This window comes from Triplophysa rosa, linkage group LG25 (assembly GCF_024868665.1).
Source record: "Triplophysa rosa linkage group LG25, Trosa_1v2, whole genome shotgun sequence".
In the NCBI taxonomy this organism is placed as follows: domain Eukaryota; kingdom Metazoa; phylum Chordata; class Actinopteri; order Cypriniformes; family Nemacheilidae; genus Triplophysa; species Triplophysa rosa.
Window position 1 is genome coordinate 17,345,417 of NC_079914.1, and position 21,369 is coordinate 17,366,785.

Here is a 21,369-nt window from a genome sequence, read left to right on the forward strand (position 1 = left end):
TTGTTTATTTAGAGGGTTTTGTTGTTGTTTACTTGTTTATTCAGAGGGTTTTATTGTTGTTTTATTGTTTATTTAGAGGGTTTTGTTGTTGTTTACTTGTTTATTCAGAGGGTTTTATTGTTGTTTTATTGTTTATTTAGAGGGTTTTATTGTTGTTTACTTGTTTATTCAGAGGGTTTTATTGTTGTTTTATTGTTTATTCCTCTAGAGATCATTTTTAAGAAGGCTCATCAGAGAATATTTACTTGTTTTGTGTTTACAGAAGTTCACATATTCTTTATTCAGAATATCTTTAAGCATTGAGTTGGATTTCATCACTTCCTGTGAAGAACTGCAAACTATAAACTAAAGCGTTTGATCAACTGATCAAAGTTTATTTATGGATCGAAGGCCATCCGTCTTTGTGACCTGAAGTCTATCAAGGACGAGTTGCATTCACTATAGATTTCGCTGTAAAATGTATTTTGAAGAATGTGTAATACGTTTTATTCTTTTAATGTTATTTGTGCCCCTTGTGCGAGTGATTAAAAACTAACAAGTATTACAGAAGCAAATATAGAAATAGAGTCAACTTACCGATCAGAGTCCACAAGCACAACACAAGAGATGTGTAAAGCATTTTCTGTTGTGAAATAATAACTCTCTAAAAGTCTGAAAAAAACTAAACGTGATCCAAACACATCAGAAGTGTTGCATTAATGATGTTTCACAGCACTTAAAGAAACGTATCGTGACTAAAGCTCACAGGAGGTGGAGAGGTGTGGTTTTAAATGTGTGATTTTCTGCTTGTTTGTCATCACTGTGTGTAAAACCTGACATCATCTATACTGTGTGTGTGTGTGTGTGTGCGTGCGTGCGTGCGTGCGTGCGTGCGTGCGTGCGTGTGTGTGTGTGTTTTGTGTGTGTGTGTCAGTTAGCGGTCCCCCCTGGTGTAAATACATTATTAGACATATTAAACATGTTTATTTGAACATGTAGACATGTGTGTGCGTGTGAAGACCACAGTTCATATGAGTGTTAAAACAGGAATGGCTTTCTTTATAAACACACTGGCAGAAATAAATCATTTGTTTTAATAAAGGCAAAAGCTAAAGACAATGTCAACTGATGTCTCGTGTAGTTTCCTCAGATGAACACTAGATGTCTCCATCACGCCGCGATAGAATGTCATGACTCTTTTCATAAAAACACTTTCTGACATTTTGACCTATAGAGGTCGTTATAATACAGAAACATACCATCCAACACCTCTCAGTTTAAAACGAGCGTTTGTTTTCATCACTGTGTCTTATTTCCTCAGTTCGGATGAAATATCTCTATCTTAAAACATTTAAAGTGCTTTCATTCCTGATCATCGACATGTTTAGGCAATAAATAACATAATGTTTGTTATAAGGGAATTTGTTTTTATGTGACGTCATTACCTGCGCTCACCTGCGCGTCTGTGACTGTATGCGCGTGCGCAGACAGAGAAACTTCTAGACGGAGTTCCGCACCCGAGTCTCTCTTTTCTAAAAGACCTACTCTTCTTTTTCAGGTATTAATGCATCAGAACACACATTACATATTGATTGCAGGGTTAGAGTGATTTATGAATGTACTTTTTTAGTTTTATACATCATTACGGGTGTCTGCTTATGTTAGCCAGTCGTTAGCATAGTTAGCACGATTAGCCTGTAGCTCGTGAATAAATGTAAGATGTGTATTTGTGTGGTGATGCCTAGTTGAATTAGAGTAAAGTGTGTTTTTCTCGTCATTTTTTATATTAAGCTAATCAAATATGTTTGAAGTGAAAAGTTTTGTTTGTAAAATAAACATTGATGTGTCTTTTAATAGGATTGTGTGGTATTGTTATATGTTATCATCGTAGTAGACAGTTTTAGATGACTGTAAACGTGCTTTCTGCTCCATATGATCATATCAAACACATTGAAGTGTTATTAGCAACGTTTGACTTGTTTTCATATTCATAATGTAGTGACCAAGATGTTTTACACATTAATATTTGCTCATCTGCAATACGTCTCTGGGACGTCTGCTCAGATGTCTGTAAGATGTTTATGTTTATTTAGAATGTATGAAAAACTGCTTTTCTGAGATGTGTATCAGATGTGTTTTATGGGAAACTAAAGACAGCAGCCTGAGCTTTGGCCACACCTGCACATACAGCACACAATACTTTACTTTCTCTTTTGCAGACACACAACACAGTTCATGGACACCTGTGACCTGCAGGTCGACTTTCTCTAGCTGCGCTAAATATTATTTTATGTTATACAGAACACATCACAAAAGAAGATTCTCACAACAACCCATCAAATCCTCTCAAGTCAACGGCATGAAGATCTTCATCCTCTGTTTATTCTCTCTGATTGTGAATGGTAAGCTTATATGTTCTTATAGCTTTATGGTTTGTTGCTCTTTCAGTCGGTGGATCACAACTGTTCATAACGACAAATCAAATTTAATCACTTGTTAATCACAGTTTACTTATAGTAATTTGCCTCATATATTAGGATCTGAAATCCTTGTGTTTTGCAGTCATGCATGTGTCTTCTGTTATAAAGCAGTGCTCTTGTGCAAAAATATATCATAGATAAAACATACATTATAGATGTCAAAACTTATTATTAAAGTGTCCACCTGAATCTGTGTCATAACCTAAAACTGCAAAAAGTGTAGTTTATTGTACAACGCAAGATGACGTCTGTAAAGACATGAGAACATTGTGTGAGCCGTCGGACAGGTTTGTCTGCTCTCTACTTGTTCCATCTCGCCCAAGATCATAGCATACTATTTTAGGAATACTTCAATTGAACCCAATGACCACACCACAGAAAAATATTCACATTTAGTCTGTCAGCTCATGGATCTGTTCATATTAGTCTTTGGATTCTCCAAAACATTTTAAGACTCCTTTATTGTCATCTGTACACAGCACAATGAAATCATTGCTTCGTCCGATCCTCTCAAGAAAAATGGGGCAGAAGGTCATGAGAAAAGCAATCACAACTGAATATATGAAAAACAATAAACAAACATCTGCTAGTTTTAAAGGGAGGGTTTAGACTGAATCTGTCATCATGTATTCTCTCTTGTGTGTTTGTAAATCTGTGAGAAATTCTTTCGTGTCCTGAAGAAGAAAGAAACTCATGGCGTGACATGAAGATGAGGAAATGATGACAGAATTTGTTTATTTGCTTACTGGGAGTGATGTTTCCATGACGTCACGTTGGCCTCACCCTGTTCACATTCTCAATACCTGTCAAAGGTGAAGAATGTTCCAGGTGGAAACCAGAAGTTACTGGCACCATACTGTATATATGTGTTTGACATTCACAAGCAACTCAACCTAAAGGGCACTTACTGAAGGTTTTCATACTGATATTTTTTATATTTTTGAAAATGATTTTGTTGTGTCCCCAAATCCTTCCTTCTCCAACTGTGTATTTAATCTGAAATATTTTATGGAATCGGTTAATAAATGTTTGTTTTTAAAACTAGTCATTTTATTTTTCAGCCAACTTTTTGGTTTGAGAGATTTTTTTAACTGGAAAGACAATAGAAATATGCTTGAGAGAAACAACAATGAAAGAGACCGGTCTTGCATTTAAACCTGTCGGCATAAAAGAAAAACTGTAGAGCTCCAATTTTAAATATATAGCAAATGTATTATTTATAATTGCTATAGTGATGCATTCATACATTTGCAAACTGTCTCTGTGTTGTTTCAGGTGTGTTTGGAGTTGAAGTGAAGTCAGTGATGGAGGGAGATTCTGTCACACTAAACACTGATGTCATCAAACAGAGAGATGATCTGATCGTGTGGTGTTATGGGCCTGACGATGCTGTGATTGCAATAATCAATGGAAAGGTTGGAAGCACCATGTATTCTGATGATGAGAGATATAAAGACAGACTGAAGCTGAACGATCAGACCGGATCTCTCACCATCAACAATCTCACGACAGATCATTCTGGGCTCTACAAACTGAAGATCAGCAGCAACAATACAGTCTCATACAAGAGATTCAATGTGACTGTCTCTGGTGAGTATTTCAGAGTCATACAGTCTCTTGTGAACTCCTGAAAAGAATTATATCTTGTTTGTTGTTACAGTCAGAGTCTAAAAATCAAACCAATTGCAAATCTTTTTCTCTTTTATTTTCCAGCCCATCTGCCTATTCTTTTCATCAGTAGAGACTTTTCACAAAATTCTTCATCATCAGGAAGATCAGGTGCATCAGCTGTGATATTAATGTTTAGTGAATTTATATGTGGTGTAATGCTGTCGTGGTGTGGGTACACTGATGTTTATAACCCTTACATGGGTCAAAAAGGGTAAACAAGAAAGTTAGCAGATGAAGGTTTATTGCATATGAAGAGTTGAGACAAGCTTTTCTACAATGTTAAGTATGAAATGAAAATCAATTTTTTTCTGTTTCTCTTTACTCTTGTAGATTCTCCTGCCATGAGGATCATTATAATTCCATCTGTATTTGCTCTTCTGATCTGTGTGGTGATCTTCATCATCATCATCAGTGTGTGCAGACGCAAAAGAGGAGGTGATAACGGCAAGTCTTACCTTCAGCTAAGCAAACAAAAACCTTGCACATTTTTGACATTGCTGCTAATGAGAAAACTTCATATCATCACTCAGTGTCACTCTGTTTTTCAGAGAGTCTCATGACAACATCACCTGCTAAAGAACCTCTGATGGATGAAGAAAGGAACATCTAGCAGCATGTGAATAGTGAATATCCTGTCTGCACCCCGGATCAGTGAAAACAACACGTTCTGTGTCTCCAGATCAGTGTCAGCTAAAACGACTCTGACTGTGTCTCCAGATCAGTGAAAACAACACGTTCTGTGTCTCCAGATCAGTGTCAGCTAAAACGACTCTGACTGTGTCTCCAGATCAGTGAAAACAACACGTTCTGTGTCTCCAGATCAGTGTCAGCTAAAACGACTCTGACTGTGTCTCCAGATCAGTGAAAACAACACGTTCTGTGTCTCCAGATCAGTGTCAGCTAAAACGACTCTGACTGTGTCTCCAGATCAGTGAAAACAACACGTTCTGTGTCTCCAGATCAGTGTCAGCTAAAACGACTCTGACTGTGTCTCCAGATCAGTGAAAACAACACGTTCTGTGTCTCCAGATCAGTGTCAGCTAAAACGACTCTGACTGTGTCTCCAGATCAGTGAAAACAACACGTTCTGTGTCTCCAGATCAGTGTCAGCTAAAACGACTCTGACTGTGTCTCCAGATCAGTGAAAACAACACGTTCTGTGTCTCCAGATCAGTGTCAGCTAAAACGACTCTGACTGTGTCTCCAGATCAGTGAAAACAACACGTTCTGTGTCTCCAGATCAGTGTCAGCTAAAACGACTCTGACTGTGTCTCCAGATCAGTGAAAACAACACGTTCTGTGTCTCCAGATCAGTGTCAGCTAAAACGACTCTGACTGTGTCTCCAGATCAGTGAAAACAACACGTTCTGTGTCTCCAGATCAGTGTCAGCTAAAACGACTCTGACTGTGTCTCCAGATCAGTGAAAACAACACGTTCTGTGTCTCCAGATCAGTGTCAGCTAAAACGACTCTGACTGTGTCTCCAGATCAGTGAAAACAACACGTTCTGTGTCTCCAGATCAGTGTCAGCTAAAACGACTCTGACTGTGTCTCCAGATCAGTGAAAACAACACGTTCTGTGTCTCCAGATCAGTGTCAGCTAAAACGACTCTGACTGTGTCTCCAGATCAGTGAAAACAACACGTTCTGTGTCTCCAGATCAGTGTCAGCTAAAACGACTCTGACTGTGTCTCCAGATCAGTGAAAACAACACGTTCTGTGTCTCCAGATCAGTGTCAGCTAAAACGACTCTGACTGTGTCTCCAGATCAGTGAAAACAACACGTTCTGTGTCTCCAGATCAGTGTCAGCTAAAACGACTCTGACTGTGTCTCCAGATCAGTGAAAACAACACGTTCTGTGTCTCCAGATCAGTGTCAGCTAAAACGACTCTGACTGTGTCTCCAGATCAGTGAAAACAACACGTTCTGTGTCTCCAGATCAGTGTCAGCTAAAACAACTCTGACTGTGTCTCCAGATCAGTGAAAACAACACGTTCTGTGTCTCCAGATCAGTGTCAGCTAAAACGACTCTGACTGCGTCTCCAGATCAGTGAAAACAACACGTTCTGTGTCTCCAGATCAGTGAAAACACAATCTGCCACTCAAGATCAGTGAATATCCTGCCACAATCTGAGTTTCATCTCGGATCAGTGAATATGATGGCTTGTGAGTCTGGTGGAGCATAAAGCAAACAGAAAATATGCAATGGTTCATGTTTTGGGGACAATACTCCACCTGGTGGTCAGATGAAAGATCATCTGCCCCATTCATATACTACATTTTTTCCTGAAGTCAGATGACTAGTTTGCTTGCTATTGTCTTAATTCAGTGTAAACATCACAATTATATGGAATTTATTACGTTTTTTCTTATTTTCTTTATTGTATTTCTTATTCTTTCTACAAGAACTTCTAATGGAACTTAATGCTATATTATTTTTAAATTTTGCATGTAACTTTTTTGGCGCAAAATCAACAACATTAATCTAATAAAATGCAGATGTACATCATGGGGAACAGTGGGCGTTGCTTTCCATTTTAATACATGTCTGTGTGTTTAACTGGCTGTATGCTTGGTAACACCTTAATAAACCATCTCATGGATGCAAAGATTTGGGCTCTTCTTTCTCTAAATAGTGCTGGATCCCAACGGCTGTCAAATACTCGTCCTGAATGTGGGCTGATGATGTGCAGTACAATGGGACGTGTCTTAACTGATGAAAGGTTTGATTACATTCTGTAGTCACTGCAGTACATGCTCAAGCTAATATGTTCTGTGTGTTCACTTCATGTTAAGATGAGTTTAATATATAATACTTTGTATACTCAATGTGTGAGAAACTACTCTACAGATGTCAATGTTGATGGATTCACAGCTCTGTTATGAGTTAATGTTCACATGAAGATGATGATAAGTGGAACACTAGAATCTTTTCAACCACAAACGCATTGACAGACGTGCTCATAGGCACAAGATGTTTGTCCACTTGTGTGATGAGACCACAGCAGGTTTCATTTTGACTCACTGAGCTGTAATGGCTAATTCATTAACCATCTTAAAAACACACATAAGACCCCATCTCTCTTTATTCGGCTAATCTACTGCAACAAATAATGTTTTAAATGTTTAACAACTCGTAGCTTCTGAAAGATGTTTAACTGCATTTTTTTATCATCGTTGATTCCTTACATTCAGTCAGCATTGATGGTGTTTGTTGTTTGATACCGACCGAAGCGTTTACTTCCTGATGAAAGGTACAAATATGGGAATCTACAGAAAAAAACCTCAATAAATCTGTTATATATGTATATATGTGTTTGTTTACATGCTGAAAAAAAGTTGGATCAACTTAAAGAATAAGTTACCTGGTTGCCTTCAAATTTTGAGTTAATTGAACTTAAAAATATTAGTTAACTTAACGAGTTTAGACAACTAAATGAGAATTCATTGAGTGAACTAATATTTTTAGGTTGAAATAACTTTTAAGGCAACATTTTTTTTATGTTGAACCAACTAAAAACAAATAATTTACGTAACATGCAGTCCTGGCCAAAAAGTATGTTTTTACTTTTTACACGTGTATATTAGTAAAAATGCGTTACAAACTTTGTATTCGTGTTGCATATAGTTGTGTTTGGAGTGTAAAGTGAAGCTCAGAAGAATTTAAGGACGATTGAACACAAACGATGTTTATTGAGTCAAGAGTCGGCAGAAAGACATGTGGTCAAACACAAAATATTCAAAACCGATACTCAAACTCTCTCGTTTACTCTCAGCTTAGTTACTTTATGCATTGTATGTACAGCTTATTACAATGAAACCAATATTCCTGATTTTTCCAAATAAAAAAGTCAAACTTTTAGGTTATTTAATAGAAAATACAAAGCTTTGATGGCGACATGTTTAAAATTGATTCACAAACATCCATGAAAGAAAAGCAGGACCGTTTATTATTGTTTCAGAATATCTGATTCATCAGAGGTTGGTGGTGATTTTCTATTGGATCTGATGTCGTAAATCAGCACAGCAACAGTAGCCACGCCCACTAGAGCAGAGACGACCAATCGGATCACAGCTTCAGTAAAACCACAACATTCGACACAAACTAACAGAGAAAAAATAGTTTTTCTGTTTAAATGTATGGTTTTAATATTTAATAGCAAAATTAAAGCAAAAACTGAAGATACAGGTGCTCACCTGGACACGGCTGACAGACTTGACTGATGTTCAGATGTTGAGTGTGGTTTAAAGAGCTTTGTGATGAATCTCCAGTCATTACAGGAACGGGCAGACGAGCTTTAAAATATTTCAGAATCAACAACAAACCCAAAAGCATAAATAACGTTTTTATTTTTTAACAGTGATGATTATGACATTTGGAACTGGAAGAAAACAAACCTGCAATCTGAACTCACCAGAGACGGTCACATTGAAACAGAAGCTGAGTAGCTGTGTGTGTCTGGTGATCTCAGCTTTATAAAGTCCAGTGTGTTGAGTTGTGATGTTTGTGATGATGAGAGATCCAGTCTGAGCATCTATCTCTACATGATTCTTCAATCTCTCATTAATAAATGATGTTATATTTGCTTCTTTGTATATTTCAGCTATAATCTGATCTGGACTCTGAACACCAAACATCCACTCGATCACATCATGTGTGTGTAGTTCAGTATCAGTGTGTAGAGTCACAGAATGTCCCTCCATCACTGACACTGACTTCACTTCATCACCAAACACACCTGAACAACACAAACACACCTGAACAACACAAACACACCTGAACAACACAAACAACACCTGAACAACACAAAACGTATATATTGTATGCATAAACTTAAAAAAAACTTTTAAAAAATCACTTACCGTCTAAATGACGCAAGCATACACACGTCAAAACCATTACACAAGTCATATTCTGCATTCTTGCTCCTTGATTTTCTCTGTAAACCTGTCGGAGAAGAAGATGTTTTACACACAAAGGTCACATTAGAGATCTTATGCTGTGAGTATGTGGGGGTGTGATTACATACACAGTATGCCCTCCTCCTCACACACACACACACACACACAACACACACACACAACACACACACACACACACACACACACCACACCAAACCCAGCACACATCACACACACACACACACACACACACACACACACACACACACACACACACACACACACACACACACACACACACACACACACACACACACACACCGATGACAGACAAACATATAAATAAAAACATAAATCTATACAATAACGTTGCAATGATAAGTGAACGTGTAAAAACGCTGTCATGTGTATTTAAAAGCAGTACTAGTGAAAGTTGTTTTGTACGTTTCCAAAATTACTAGCAGACCTACACACAAATTTTCCAAATGAAGGGTTATTGTTATCAAATCTGGATTTTGGGTCAAACATTTATAAAAAGTGTCTTTAATTCTGTCTTACATGCTGCTAAGTGCCAAATGTGACATATATTAGTGTGCACCAGCGGTGGAGATGTGTTTCGTTTCTATTGAAAACCACATGAGAACAATAAGTTGCCTAACTTCTAATTGTGGTCAGCGCATAGGAGCCCATTTATGTTTCAGCCGGCGGCTGCACATCCTCCATACCTCCAGACCTTATTTTCTGTGAACTCATAGACTTTGTATGCAAATGTGTTCTGACGAATACTGGATGAACCCCAATGCTGCAGAACTTCAAAAGAATTTAGACAACTGTGTATATAGCGCGTTTGCACACACACACACAGTTTATATGAAGAGTTTGGTTCCAAAATGAGATAACTCAGTTTTAAAAATTGTTCAAAAATCATGTTTTTTATTGTGTATTCCAATTAATATCAATCAAACTGCAGTTTGTTTGTTTTGATTTAAGCCGTAATAACAAAACAATACAGCTAACACAATAAAAACATGATAAAAAACATGATTTTTGACCAATTTAAAAACAGTTATTTCTGGAGTTAACTCTCCCTATAGACTTGAATGACAGTGCAGTTTCTTTATATCAACACTAGAGGTCTCCATCACACAGCTCAATGTTACGTCGCACCTAAGAGAATGAAGACTGTAATGAGCTCCTTTCACAAGGAAGAAAATGTCCTTCGATTTTTTGACATATATGCCTATTAGGTTATTGTAACATTTCTTCTACAGCCCTAAAGAACATTTATTCTTACCAAACATTTGTGGAATGATCTGCCTGCTGCTACAAGATCAGCAGATTCTGTGGCCATCTTTAAGAATCGGCTGAAAACACATCTCTTCCGTCAGCACCTGACCCATCAGTTCTGACTTTTATATCTTTTCTACTTTATCTATATATATTAAAAAAACTTCGCTCTGTACACTGTAGTAGGCTTTGTGAGACATGTTTTTATTGCACTTATGCTTTTTGTTGTCTTAATGTTGACCCAATTGCTTCCGTTGTTTACCCAACTTGTAAGTCACTTTGGATAAAAGCGTCTGCTAAATGACTCAATGTAAAATGTAAATGCAATCTCTGCAACTTTTTATCACTCAGGACGGGGTGTTGGACATCCACACATTCGTAACATTTAATGAGCTTTGAATCACGAGTAATAACGTGTTCTATCAGTTAATAAGAGAATATTCGTTATTGTTAAAAATGTGTTTTATGAGCGATTACCTTTGTCAGTTTTTCTGCGCGATGTGCGCATGCTCAGAGAGTCACATCGAGGAAACGCCATTCAATTACTCTTCAGGTATTAAAGGCATGGTGGGTGATCCTGTCCAGAAACATTTTTTGTCATGTTGGTTGGAAATCTCTATACATCCTGATAGCAATCAAGATATAATATTAAATAATAAATAATATTTTTATAATTTTATATAATCTGTGAAAGGCGTAAAATCAAAATTCGTTCGCCCAATCAAAACGTTCTGGCCGAACGCTGTGACTGGTCATGTGTACATTTTCAGCCAACGTATTTTGCATACAACTGCGCACCCTGTTCACGCACACATCATACGTCATCAGCGCGCTCACGTCCGCTGTGTCAATGTAGGGAGAATGGCGGACAATCAGCAACAATCAAACTTTCCTGCGGAACCGACAACAAGTAAATCTACAAAACGAAAGTCAGTTTTTGAAAAAGCAGTGACGAAAAAACGTCTGGATCACAAAAACTGGAATTAACATTTTGTTCAGCTTTTACACGATGGAGACCGCCGGCAGGCAAAGAGGCTGAAAGACGATACCATTGCTCTCTTTCGATGCTTCGAGAAGAATTTAATGGATTTAGTTTGTAATTCGTTACGTGGATTTACAAAATACATTCATGTGTTTGGAGGAGGCGTGGCTTTGGACGGCCATTCGCATGGATTTCAGTGCTAGCAGGCTAAAGTTAGCACCTTTCCAAATCAACCACTACATCTTTAATGCACAAACACATCACAATTGATCGTAAACACCGCAATATGGATCATTTAACACTACTTATATTTTTGTTATGTTTTATAGCTAACATGCACGTGAATTCTCTGGTATTATGGAGTATATGGGGAATTTCAACAGAAAAATGAGTTTCAGTATGTCATACTCTGAAGGGCAGTTGTCATAGTAACCACGGGGTGCAGGGCGTTACTGTCTTGTGTTTGTGACACTTTTGCCGAAGGAACAAAACATCACGTGAAATTCCCATTGGAATGTAACATAACAACTCCATCTGCTGTGTTTACTACAGTAAAATATCGTTTTATTTTGTCAAGATTGTTTACGAATCACAATTTTCAGAATAATGATGTTGTCGTGATAGTTATTACATTTTCAAAATAAACAAGTCAAATGTATCGTTATTTTTACTTATTTTGTCAAGTGTTTACGAATCGCAGTTTTCAGATAGGGAAGCACAGATTTTCACTAGGCCTACACAGTCATTGTGGCCGAAAGATTTCAGAATAATGATGTTGTTGTGGTATATGGAGGACTAAACCTGCAAAAATTATAAATAAATGAATGTATAAATAAATAAATATATATATAAACGAATAAATGTAATAATATGAAAATAAATACAGGAATGAATGGTTTGATAAAACAAAATAATTCCTTTTAGCTATTATTGATCTTAGCTTTAACTTTTCTTTTCATTTTTTAAATTGATTTATTATTTTTTGTGTCATTTTTAATTATTATTTTTTATTTTTAGATTATTTTATTTATCATTTCCTTTTATTTTTACATTTATTTATTTATACGTTTATTTATTTTTATATTTATTTATTATCGCATGTATTTATTTCCACTTTTATTTATTTATTCTTGTATTTATTCTTACTTTTCTGTGTCTTGTATGATAATTAGATGGGTTGGTCTTGCCTACTATTGGTTCAGCGTAGATTGAAGCGTTTGATCGATTACTCTTGACTTGTTTTGGACTAACGTCACGTCACTCACTGATCGTTTGCTTCGTGTATAACGTTAAGTAACTATGGCGGGCGCACAATTAGCTAGAGTTACAGCATTTAGCCAATGAAGTCGATAACCATGCATCAAATGACTGTGTGTCATTCAGATTAGGTGCATTTATTGATGATTTATTACAGATTGACGGCGAGATAAATGACAAAGTTCTCCCTCGGTTGTTAGCCTCTTTGCAGCACATTCAAAGTCTGTGCGAGTCAGAGGGTGCTATGGTGGAGTTACAGTTCAACTGGTGAAAATCATAAAGCACAAAATGTAATAAGGTTTAACTACACAGATGAGCTTGTAAACCGAAGTCGCAAGCTAACGCTTTGTCAAAGTGATAGTTATAAGCAGCCTTTCGGTTAGAAAAAGCGTAAAGATTTAATGTAACATGATGTAACATAATGTAAATGAATTGAGACATAGTGAACTTAAGTCACAAGTTAACACGGTAGTAATGAGCATCGATCTTTCACTACAGGGGCCATCAAATGGAAACCATTCCTTCTAAAAAGACGTGGTTACTAAACGGTACTCGTAAACTACATTCCATAAGAGATAAATAACACAGAGGTCACAAGTTAAAATGGGCATATTCCCTTGATTCATCCAGCTGCATATTGTTGTGTGACATCTTGATATTATTGCAAAGATCCGCAGCAGCTAGCATTGCGAAATAGCTTAGTGTGATTGTTACCGTAGTGACACGCTGCCTCACTTTATTGTATGGGTACGAATCCCGTGTCAAATCGCTTTATTTATTTTTTCACCTCGCTTCAGCCGTTACGGGCGATCATACCAATAATTTGCAATCTTAACAAGAATGTCAAAATCATGTAACAAGAAAGTCTGTGTTTATTAGACATCTTAATATCAAGTCGTCTTGTGCTTTCAGAATCGACGAATCTGCTGAGGTCGTTCATGCACCTCTTTGGCAGAGGACCTGTAACCGGAACTTGGTCACCACTTTAGCACCCCCTGACTCGCACAGATTTTGAAGAACTTTGTCATTTATCTCGCCGTCAATCTGTAATAAATCATCAATAAGCGCACCTAATCTGAATGACACACAGTCATTTGATGCATGGTTATCGACTTCATTGGCTAAATGCTGTAACTCTCTAGCTAATTGTGCGGCCGCCATAGTTACTTAACGTTATACACGAAGCAAACGATCAGTGAGTGACGTGACGTTAGTCCAAAACAAGTCAAGAGTAATCGATCAAACGCTTCAATCTACGCTGAACCAATAGTAGGCAAGACCAACCCATCTAATTATCATACAAGACACAGAAAAGTAAGAATAAATACAAGAATAAATAAATAAAAGTGGAAATAAATACATGCGATAATAAATAAATATAAAAATAAATAAACGTATAAATAAATAAATGTAAAAATAAAAGGAAAGGATAAATAAAATAATCTAAAAATAAAAAATAATAATAATTAAAAATAATTAAAAATGGACACAAAAAATAATAAATCAATTTAAAAAATGAAAAGAAAAGTTAAAGCTAAGATCAATAATAGCTAAAACGAATTATTTTGTTTTATCAAACCATTCATTCCTGTATTTATTTTCATATTATTACATTTATTCGTTTATATATTTATTTATTTATACATTCATTTATTTATAATTTTTGCAGGTTTAGTCCTCCATAGTGGTAGCTATTACATTTTCAAAATAAATAAGTCAAATGTATCTTTATTTTTGCTTATTTTGTGTTTTATTTTGGTGGGTAATTATTATTCGTGTATGGAGACAAAGGGGGAATTGTTCATTCTTGGGCAGCATGTTAAACCGGTCAAACCAGCAGCTCATATGATGTTTAAAGGGACGGTTCACCCCAAAATGAAAGTTCTGTCATCTATACTCACCCTCATGCGTTTGTCAAACCTGCATGTGCATGCGTTTTTTTCTTCTGCAGAACTCAAAATAGGTTTTGAGGAATGTTGGGCACCGAACAACGACGACACCCATTGACTTGCATGGTTTTGTGTCCAATAGAAGTGAATGAGTACCGTAGTTGTTCGGTAAAGGGAATAGTCCATAAGATCTTGACTAGATGTTCCCTCTGTGATGTACAGACGGTCATATTTCAGCATTCACAGGCCTGGTCAGAGGAGGGAGGGTTTGCATACAGGCCACGCCTGTACTAAGAGTATACTTTTCGTTTCTCTTTGCGTTCAGTCTTTCCGAGGCGTGCCGAAGGTGATGATCACGCCAATGTTTTTTTTACCATTTTGTCTTTTTGTTTTCTTAAGTCAGCACCATGAACCTTTCAATTTTCCTCTTTCTGTCCTTGGTTTTTCATGGTAAGTTTATATTTGTTATGCTTTGTCTTTTATTTGATAGACCACTGTTGCTCATGACATGTTGTCAGTGTGTACAGCAGTTAGCCAGTTCCTAAAATTTAACCACAAACTTACAAATAAAACCATGGTTACTATAGCTAAACCACGATAGCCACAATCTGTAGTAAAACTGTTCAATTCCGTCATGGTTATACGAATAGTAATCCGTCTTCCTAAACACATTTGACTATTCCAAAGACTCCAAATGGATGGAGTGACCGGGTGAGCAGGTTTGAAGTCGTGACTTCTGAAGTCAGTTCATTTTTCAAACATACATCGCCATCTAGTGGGCAAATCTTGACAACATTCACCTTCATTCTGCCTTTATATGCATATTTCACTAACAGTAGGCCTTCAGTGAATCACAAACATCTAAAGATGAAACCAGAAGAATGAGTGACATTCCTCTAGGGTTGGGGTTTTAATTTTATTGATTACGATTCTACTTATCGTTTTCTATTCTTATCGATTCTCAGTTTCGATTCCACAGTTGAAGTAATACATTAACATATCATCCTGTATGGTCATTTAGCCTGCTTTTTGACTTGTTTGCAAAAATATCTATATTTATGAGCACCGTTTTGTTTATATATACACATTGAACCATGATTTTTCTGATTTATTACAATTTGTATTAACATAGCTGAACTACAGTACATCAAGGTAGTGACTATAATGAAACTATAGTTAATTTGTCGCTCCTGTGCTTTTAAATGAAAATACTATAGTTAAACGATGCTTACGACAATAAAAATATTGTTTATTTTCATAAGGGCTTTTATTGAGATATCAGCAGACGTTTGTGAAAATATGCACACAGGAATTGATAAGAGGGATTCAAATTTTAATCTCGAGCATCCAATTACTATTCCTTTTGTTTCTGATTCCAAATTGGAATTGATTTTTAATTCCCAACCCTACATTAAATCAATAAGCCCCAAGAAGCAGTGGGTTACAGTGCATTTTATAACAGCTAAGGGTGTTGTGGCACGACGCGAAGCGGAGTCATTATAATCCCCTCAGCTGTTATAAAATGCACTGTAACCCACTGCTTCACGGGGCTTATTGCTTTTATAAAATGGTTATTCCATATGCTTAGCAAGGTTTCATAAAATAAAGTAAATAAAGTGATATTTAGGCTATGTGATGCGGTCAGACGTTATATATTGAGGTATTTTATGACGGCATAGAACTCCGCTCAGCCAATCAGAATCAAGGACCAGAACTGACCGTTTTATAATTCTCTTTACACTATAAATGTTGATCAGTCATTCTCTGACTCCAATCTTACCATACTGCTTCAAAACAGTATGATCATACTGTAAATAAAGTTACTAGAGATTAAGTGTGCGTAAAGGATTAGTATTGAACATCACATATTGAACAAAATGATTTAGTGACAATTGTGCTGTTTGTAATAGCTCTTTATCGACATGATGATGTTTATTAGGCCTAAGTGTACAGTTGTCATACATTTGTAAACCGTCTTTGTTTTGCAGGTGTTGGGCTTGATACAGATGTAGTGAAGTCAGTGTCAGGGATGGAAGGAGATCCTGTTACTCTACACACTAATGTTACTGAACTAAAGACAGATGATGAGATCGAGTGGAGGTTTGGAGTATACGGTCCTCTCATCGCCAGAATCAAGAGATCAGTCGATATTAATCCTCTATATGATGATAATGATGAGACTGAGATATTCAGAGACAGACTGAAGATGAACAATGAGACTGGAGATCTCACCATCACACACATCACATCTCAACACTCTGGACTTTATTCACTGAAGATCAAAAGAGACAATCAGAACAAATACCATGTCATCAGCGTTGCTGTCTATAGTGAGTATTTTGGATTTAAATATACTGCAAACTCTCTTCTGTGTTCTTTTTGAAAAGATACATAAACCTTGAAATTCCAGCATTATAACCATGAGATTTAGATGAATTCCACAAAACGACCGGGTTTGAGAACAGAAGATCACACTTGTTCATAAACATTGCTAGATAAAAGAAAATCACATTTAAATATATATATATGTATATGTATAAAAGCAATATTTTCCTTTCCTATGTTTCAGCTCGTCTACCTGTTCCTGTCATCAGCAGACACTTGTCACGTTGTACTTCACTATTAGAAGTTGTCTCATTGTCGAAATGTGTGGTGTTGTGTTCGGTGATGAATGTGTCAGATGTGAGTCTGTCCTGGTATAACGGAAGCATTATAAACTCCAGCATCAGTGAGTCTGATGTTAAAGCCACCGCATCTTTGCATCTGGAGGTGGAATATCATGACAACAACACATACAGCTGTGTCATCAACAATTCTATCGCAAACCACACACAACATCTACACATCAACTCTGTCACACATTTGCAAGTGAGTCACACGTGATGAATGATGTAGAGGGAGGGGACGTCTTCACTGAGCGGATTGATTGTTAATAGTACAAATGCAGTCTGTACTAAAGTGCTGTTATACAATTTTGCTCTACAAAAGTCTGTGTTACTGAACTGAACGTCTGTCTATTCTGTGTCTGTTTACTGTTGTAGATTTTAATCACCTGCAGTGCCTTTTCATAATGTCTTGGGGTGTGTTCTGCATAATCATCACCCACGTTATACACAGAAGACGAGCTGATAAAGGCAAGTCTTACCGTCAGTATATAGCTGACAAAACACCTTTCACAGTTATGACATCACTGCTAATGAGAATACTTCATTTGTCACTTTTCTATTCAGTGTATTCCACGATACCATCAGATACTGTAGTATATCGAAAGTGTGAAGAAAGTACAGTAAATCCCAGCGGCACATTTGAAGATAAAGCGGCAGTAATATGTGAAAGGACAGCAGGAAATCTACACACAGAAGGCAACTGGCTGAAACTTTGACACATGAAGTGATACATCATCCCACTCCTGTTACCGGTATCGACATGCTTTCCATTTCCATCCAAAGACAAATTGTGTTTGTCAGTCACCAGCTGCAGTGCCCTCTCACGTCCACTAGAGGGCACTCCCCTCATCACCCGGTCTGCCATTCAACTGGACTACATTACCCATAAACCCTTGCCCGGACTCATCTTCCATCATTACTTTCACCTGTCTCCTGTTAAAGGGGTAGTTCACCCAAAAATCTACTTTGTGTGATTTTTTACTCACCCACAAAAGGTTCAACATGTTTAGAGAACTTCTGCTTCACGTCGGGTGGCTCTTGGCCTCCACGTCGTGCATTAAAACCCTTTAACGCACGGCTAGCTGTGGATTATCCCTTACTTATTTTGGTTTGCATTTTTAGGCATTTATTAGGCACTTACTTGTGTTTAATTGGTTAACTTAATTGAAAAGATAAATGAAAAGGAAATGTTTATACACCCTACAAACGAGTTAAACATCGGGAGGGGGACATGTGTTTTTCAAGAACAAGTGAAATTCAAATTAATTTGGAAAAAAATGTACAATACTTAAATAACCATCATCATTATAAAACGGCACTGAGTTGCGTATTAATGGCTAAATCGGGTGGATTCTTTCATTTGGAAGCTGTGTAGGGACAGGTTTGTGACCATATTTTGAATATTAATCCAGGGGTCAGTGAGAAACCCTTTCTTATTCTGTTAACAAAAGCTTATCCAAAATAGAGACTCATCTTTAGGCTATTTCTACTTGTGCTAGATCAGATATTTCACAAGTAGATCTTTAATTTATTAATTCTTCCTTTAAATTGGGCTTAAGCAGTATAATCAGGTATGTTTACAATCAAAGTTTTGAGCATATGAACATTCTGATGGGTGGAACAGAAGGAAAAACTACACACACGCCAGCCGACCACAAACACACAACAGGCTTTGACTCACTGATCTATAGGACCTGTGTCACACTCATTCTACATGACAAAAACACACCAGAGCCTCTGTTCACATCCCATCGTCTAATGCCGGTCCGGATGTTTTTTTCTGGGTTTTATGTTGGGAAAATATCTGAAATCTGGGTTGTCTGGAACACAGCACAAGGCATTCACTTCCTGATGATGTCTACGAAAGAACTCAAAAAAAGAAAGAAATGGCAACAATATTCACAATATTCAGTGAAAGCACTCGATTTCTATTTTTAATGTCTTTGGGCCACCGGCGAGCAACAAAAGATGACAAAGGAAAGAAATGAAGACATCTTAAGATGTTAGCAGTAAAGAAATAAACCTTTATAAAGCTTTTATACTTTTACGACCATTTTAGTAATTACTTTATTTTATTAAGACATTACAGACAAATATTTTTCAAAGTTTTAAAAAGGCAACCAAGTTTCAGAATCAATATGTTTCGTCTGAGGTCGATGGTGATTCTCGTCTGGATCTGACGTCATAAATGAGAACTCCAACAGTAGCCACGCCCACAACAGCAGAGACGACCAATCGGATCACGGCTTCAGTAAAACCCCAACTGTGGACACCAGCTAAAAAATAATTAAAGAAACATTTCATTAAACATTAAAGAACAAACGAGAACATTTTACAATGAGTAGCAAAGCAAAAACCTTCAGACGTGTGACAGAGTTGAGTGATGTGTAGATGTTGTGTGTGGTTTGTGATGGGATTGTTGACCACACATCTGTATGTGTTTGTGTCCTGATATTCCACCTCCAGAGGTAGAGAGAGTCTGATGTTGAGATCAGACACACTGATGCTGGACAATAAACTCTTTCCTTTGTACCAGGAGACGCTCACATCATGTGACACATTCATCACTGAACACAACACACAACAACATGATGATGAAGATGATGAAGAACATTGAGAAGAGACTCTGGAGATGACGAGAACAGGCAGATGAGCTGGAAAATAGAAAATCAAACAGAATTATTAAATTATGATGATTATATTGTTTAAAATTGACTATAATTCTCAACTCACCATAGACAGTCAGATTGAAGTGTCTGATGAGATCAGAAGGTTTTCTGCTGATCTCTAGTGTATAAAGTCCAGTGTGTTGAGTTGTGATGTTTGTGATGATGAGAGATCCAGTCTGAGCATCTATCTCTACATGATTCTTCAATCTCTCATTAATAAATGATGTTATATTTGCTTCTCTGTTCAGTTCAGCTATAATCTCATCTGGACTCTGAACACCAAACATCCACTCGATCACATCATGTGTGTGTAGTTCAGTATGAGTGTGTAGAGTAACAGAATGTCCCTCCATCACTGACACTGACTTCACTTCATCACCAAACACACCTGAACAACACAAACACAAACACACCTGAACAACACAAACACACCTGAACAACACAAACACAAACATTATGAGGCTGAAATAAATGTGCGTATTTTTAATTAGGTGAATATTGTGGCTAAAGTGAATCCTGTAAGTTCAGGCAGCGACCACAAGAAGTAAAATCTTAAAGTATTCACTCACCGGTCAGATGCCACACACATGAACACAGTAAAACGATCACACAGATCATATTCTCCATCAGTGTGAGAGAGAAACTGAGCGTCTCTTGTGATGTGACAGGAAATATCTGTAAATGTGTTTCTCTTCCCTGACACATCAATACAGCCGCTCACATGAACACACACACACATGAACACACACACACATGAACACACACACACATGAACACACACACACATGAACACACACATGAACACACACACACATGAACACACACACATAAACACACACACACATGAACACACACACATGAACACACACACATGAACACACACACACATGAACACACACACATGAACACACACACATGAACACACACACATGAACACACACACATGAACACACACACACATGAACACACACACATAAACACACACACATGAACACACACACACATGCACACACACACATGAACACACACATGAACACACACACACATGAACACACACACATGAACACACACACATGAACACACACACACATGAACACACACACATGAACACACACACATGAACACACACACATGAACACACACACACATGAACACACACACATGAACACACACACATGAACACACACACATGAACCACACTCACACTGACACACACTGAACACACGACACTACACACACACACACACCACTGAACACACACACACACACTGAACACACACACACACACTGAACACACACACACACACTGAACACACACACCTGAACACACACACTCACACACACACACACACATGAACACCACACCACCGACCTGACACACACACACACACCTGCACCACCACACACACCTGAACACACACACGACACACTCACACACCACACACAATAGTTAACACACTGACACACACCACCTGAAACACACACACACACACACTGAACACACACACACACACTGAAAACACACACACACACACTATATGAAACACACACACACACCACTGAACACACACACACACACTGAACAC

General features: G+C 37.3%; 5 protein-coding genes across 5 annotated transcripts in view; 2 read left to right on the forward strand and 3 right to left on the reverse strand.

Annotated features, from left to right (window-relative positions):
* LOC130548552 (uncharacterized protein DDB_G0271670-like) overlaps positions 1 to 753 on the reverse strand; it is a 5,723-nt gene extending 4,970 nt beyond the window's left edge. Inside the window, exon 1 of the mRNA XM_057325390.1 lies at positions 577 to 753. Coding sequence (XP_057181373.1) covers positions 577 to 619 — 43 coding nt within the window. The 5' untranslated portion in view covers positions 620 to 753. The remainder of the gene's footprint in view (positions 1 to 576) is intronic.
* Positions 754 to 1,450: 697 nt separating this feature from the next.
* On the forward strand, positions 1,451 to 6,740 carry LOC130549070 (uncharacterized). Its single transcript, XM_057326226.1, has 6 exons — positions 1,451 to 1,537; positions 2,199 to 2,381; positions 3,735 to 4,049; positions 4,173 to 4,238; positions 4,461 to 4,565; positions 4,679 to 6,740. Exons 2-6 carry the CDS (start codon positions 2,270 to 2,272, stop codon positions 4,738 to 4,740), a joined length of 660 nt encoding a protein of 219 aa, XP_057182209.1. The 5' UTR covers positions 1,451 to 1,537; positions 2,199 to 2,269; the 3' UTR covers positions 4,741 to 6,740.
* A 1,064-nt stretch (positions 6,741 to 7,804) lies between these two features.
* On the reverse strand, positions 7,805 to 9,110 carry LOC130549072 (uncharacterized). The gene is made up of 4 exons (XM_057326230.1): positions 8,995 to 9,110; positions 8,547 to 8,870; positions 8,329 to 8,427; positions 7,805 to 8,236 (listed from the first exon to the last, which is right to left on the reverse strand). Exons 1-4 carry the CDS (start codon positions 9,050 to 9,052, stop codon positions 8,082 to 8,084), a joined length of 636 nt encoding a protein of 211 aa, XP_057182213.1. The 5' UTR covers positions 9,053 to 9,110; the 3' UTR covers positions 7,805 to 8,081.
* Positions 9,111 to 14,778: 5,668 nt separating this feature from the next.
* Positions 14,779 to 18,432, forward strand: LOC130549065 (uncharacterized). Its single transcript, XM_057326216.1, has 5 exons — positions 14,779 to 14,898; positions 16,437 to 16,778; positions 17,018 to 17,316; positions 17,490 to 17,582; positions 17,679 to 18,432. The coding sequence occupies exons 1-4, from the start codon at positions 14,856 to 14,858 to the stop codon at positions 17,517 to 17,519; spliced, it is 714 nt and encodes a 237-aa protein (XP_057182199.1). The 5' UTR covers positions 14,779 to 14,855; the 3' UTR covers positions 17,520 to 17,582; positions 17,679 to 18,432.
* A 67-nt stretch (positions 18,433 to 18,499) lies between these two features.
* On the reverse strand, positions 18,500 to 20,211 carry LOC130549077 (natural killer cell receptor 2B4-like). Its single transcript, XM_057326236.1, has 3 exons — positions 19,848 to 20,211; positions 19,472 to 19,768; positions 18,500 to 19,390 (listed from the first exon to the last, which is right to left on the reverse strand). Exons 1-3 carry the CDS (start codon positions 20,134 to 20,136, stop codon positions 19,248 to 19,250), a joined length of 729 nt encoding a protein of 242 aa, XP_057182219.1. The 5' UTR covers positions 20,137 to 20,211; the 3' UTR covers positions 18,500 to 19,247.
* Positions 20,212 to 21,369: the final 1,158 nt, after the last annotated feature.

Bases quoted from the DNA above. Each gene is read 5' to 3' on its own strand.
- LOC130549070 (XM_057326226.1), top strand. From the start codon at position 2,270: ATGTTATACAGAACACATCACAAAAGAAGATTCTCACAACAACCCATC. The intron at 2,382-3,734 runs GTAAGCTTATAT...GTGTTGTTTCAG, and splicing joins ATTCTCTCTGATTGTGAATG to GTGTGTTTGGAGTTGAAGTG. The intron at 4,239-4,460 runs GTGCATCAGCTG...TTACTCTTGTAG, and splicing joins TTCATCATCAGGAAGATCAG to ATTCTCCTGCCATGAGGATC.
- LOC130549072 (XM_057326230.1), bottom strand. From the start codon at position 9,052: ATGCAGAATATGACTTGTGTAATGGTTTTGACGTGTGTATGCTTGCGT. The intron at 8,871-8,994 runs GTAAGTGATTTT...TGTGTTGTTCAG, and splicing joins ATGCTTGCGTCATTTAGACG to GTGTGTTTGGTGATGAAGTG. The intron at 8,428-8,546 runs GTGAGTTCAGAT...AATATTTTAAAG, and splicing joins TTTCAATGTGACCGTCTCTG to CTCGTCTGCCCGTTCCTGTA.
- LOC130549065 (XM_057326216.1), top strand. From the start codon at position 14,856: ATGAACCTTTCAATTTTCCTCTTTCTGTCCTTGGTTTTTCATG. The intron at 14,899-16,436 runs GTAAGTTTATAT...TTTGTTTTGCAG, and splicing joins TCTGTCCTTGGTTTTTCATG to GTGTTGGGCTTGATACAGAT. The intron at 16,779-17,017 runs GTGAGTATTTTG...CCTATGTTTCAG, and splicing joins CATCAGCGTTGCTGTCTATA to CTCGTCTACCTGTTCCTGTC.
- LOC130549077 (XM_057326236.1), bottom strand. From the start codon at position 20,136: ATGGAGGGACATTCTGTTACTCTACACACTCATACTGAACTACACACA. The intron at 19,769-19,847 runs GTGAGTTGAGAA...TCTATTTTCCAG, and splicing joins CTTCAATCTGACTGTCTATG to CTCATCTGCCTGTTCTCGTC. The intron at 19,391-19,471 runs GTTTTTGCTTTG...ATTATTTTTTAG, and splicing joins ACTCTGTCACACGTCTGAAG to CTGGTGTCCACAGTTGGGGT.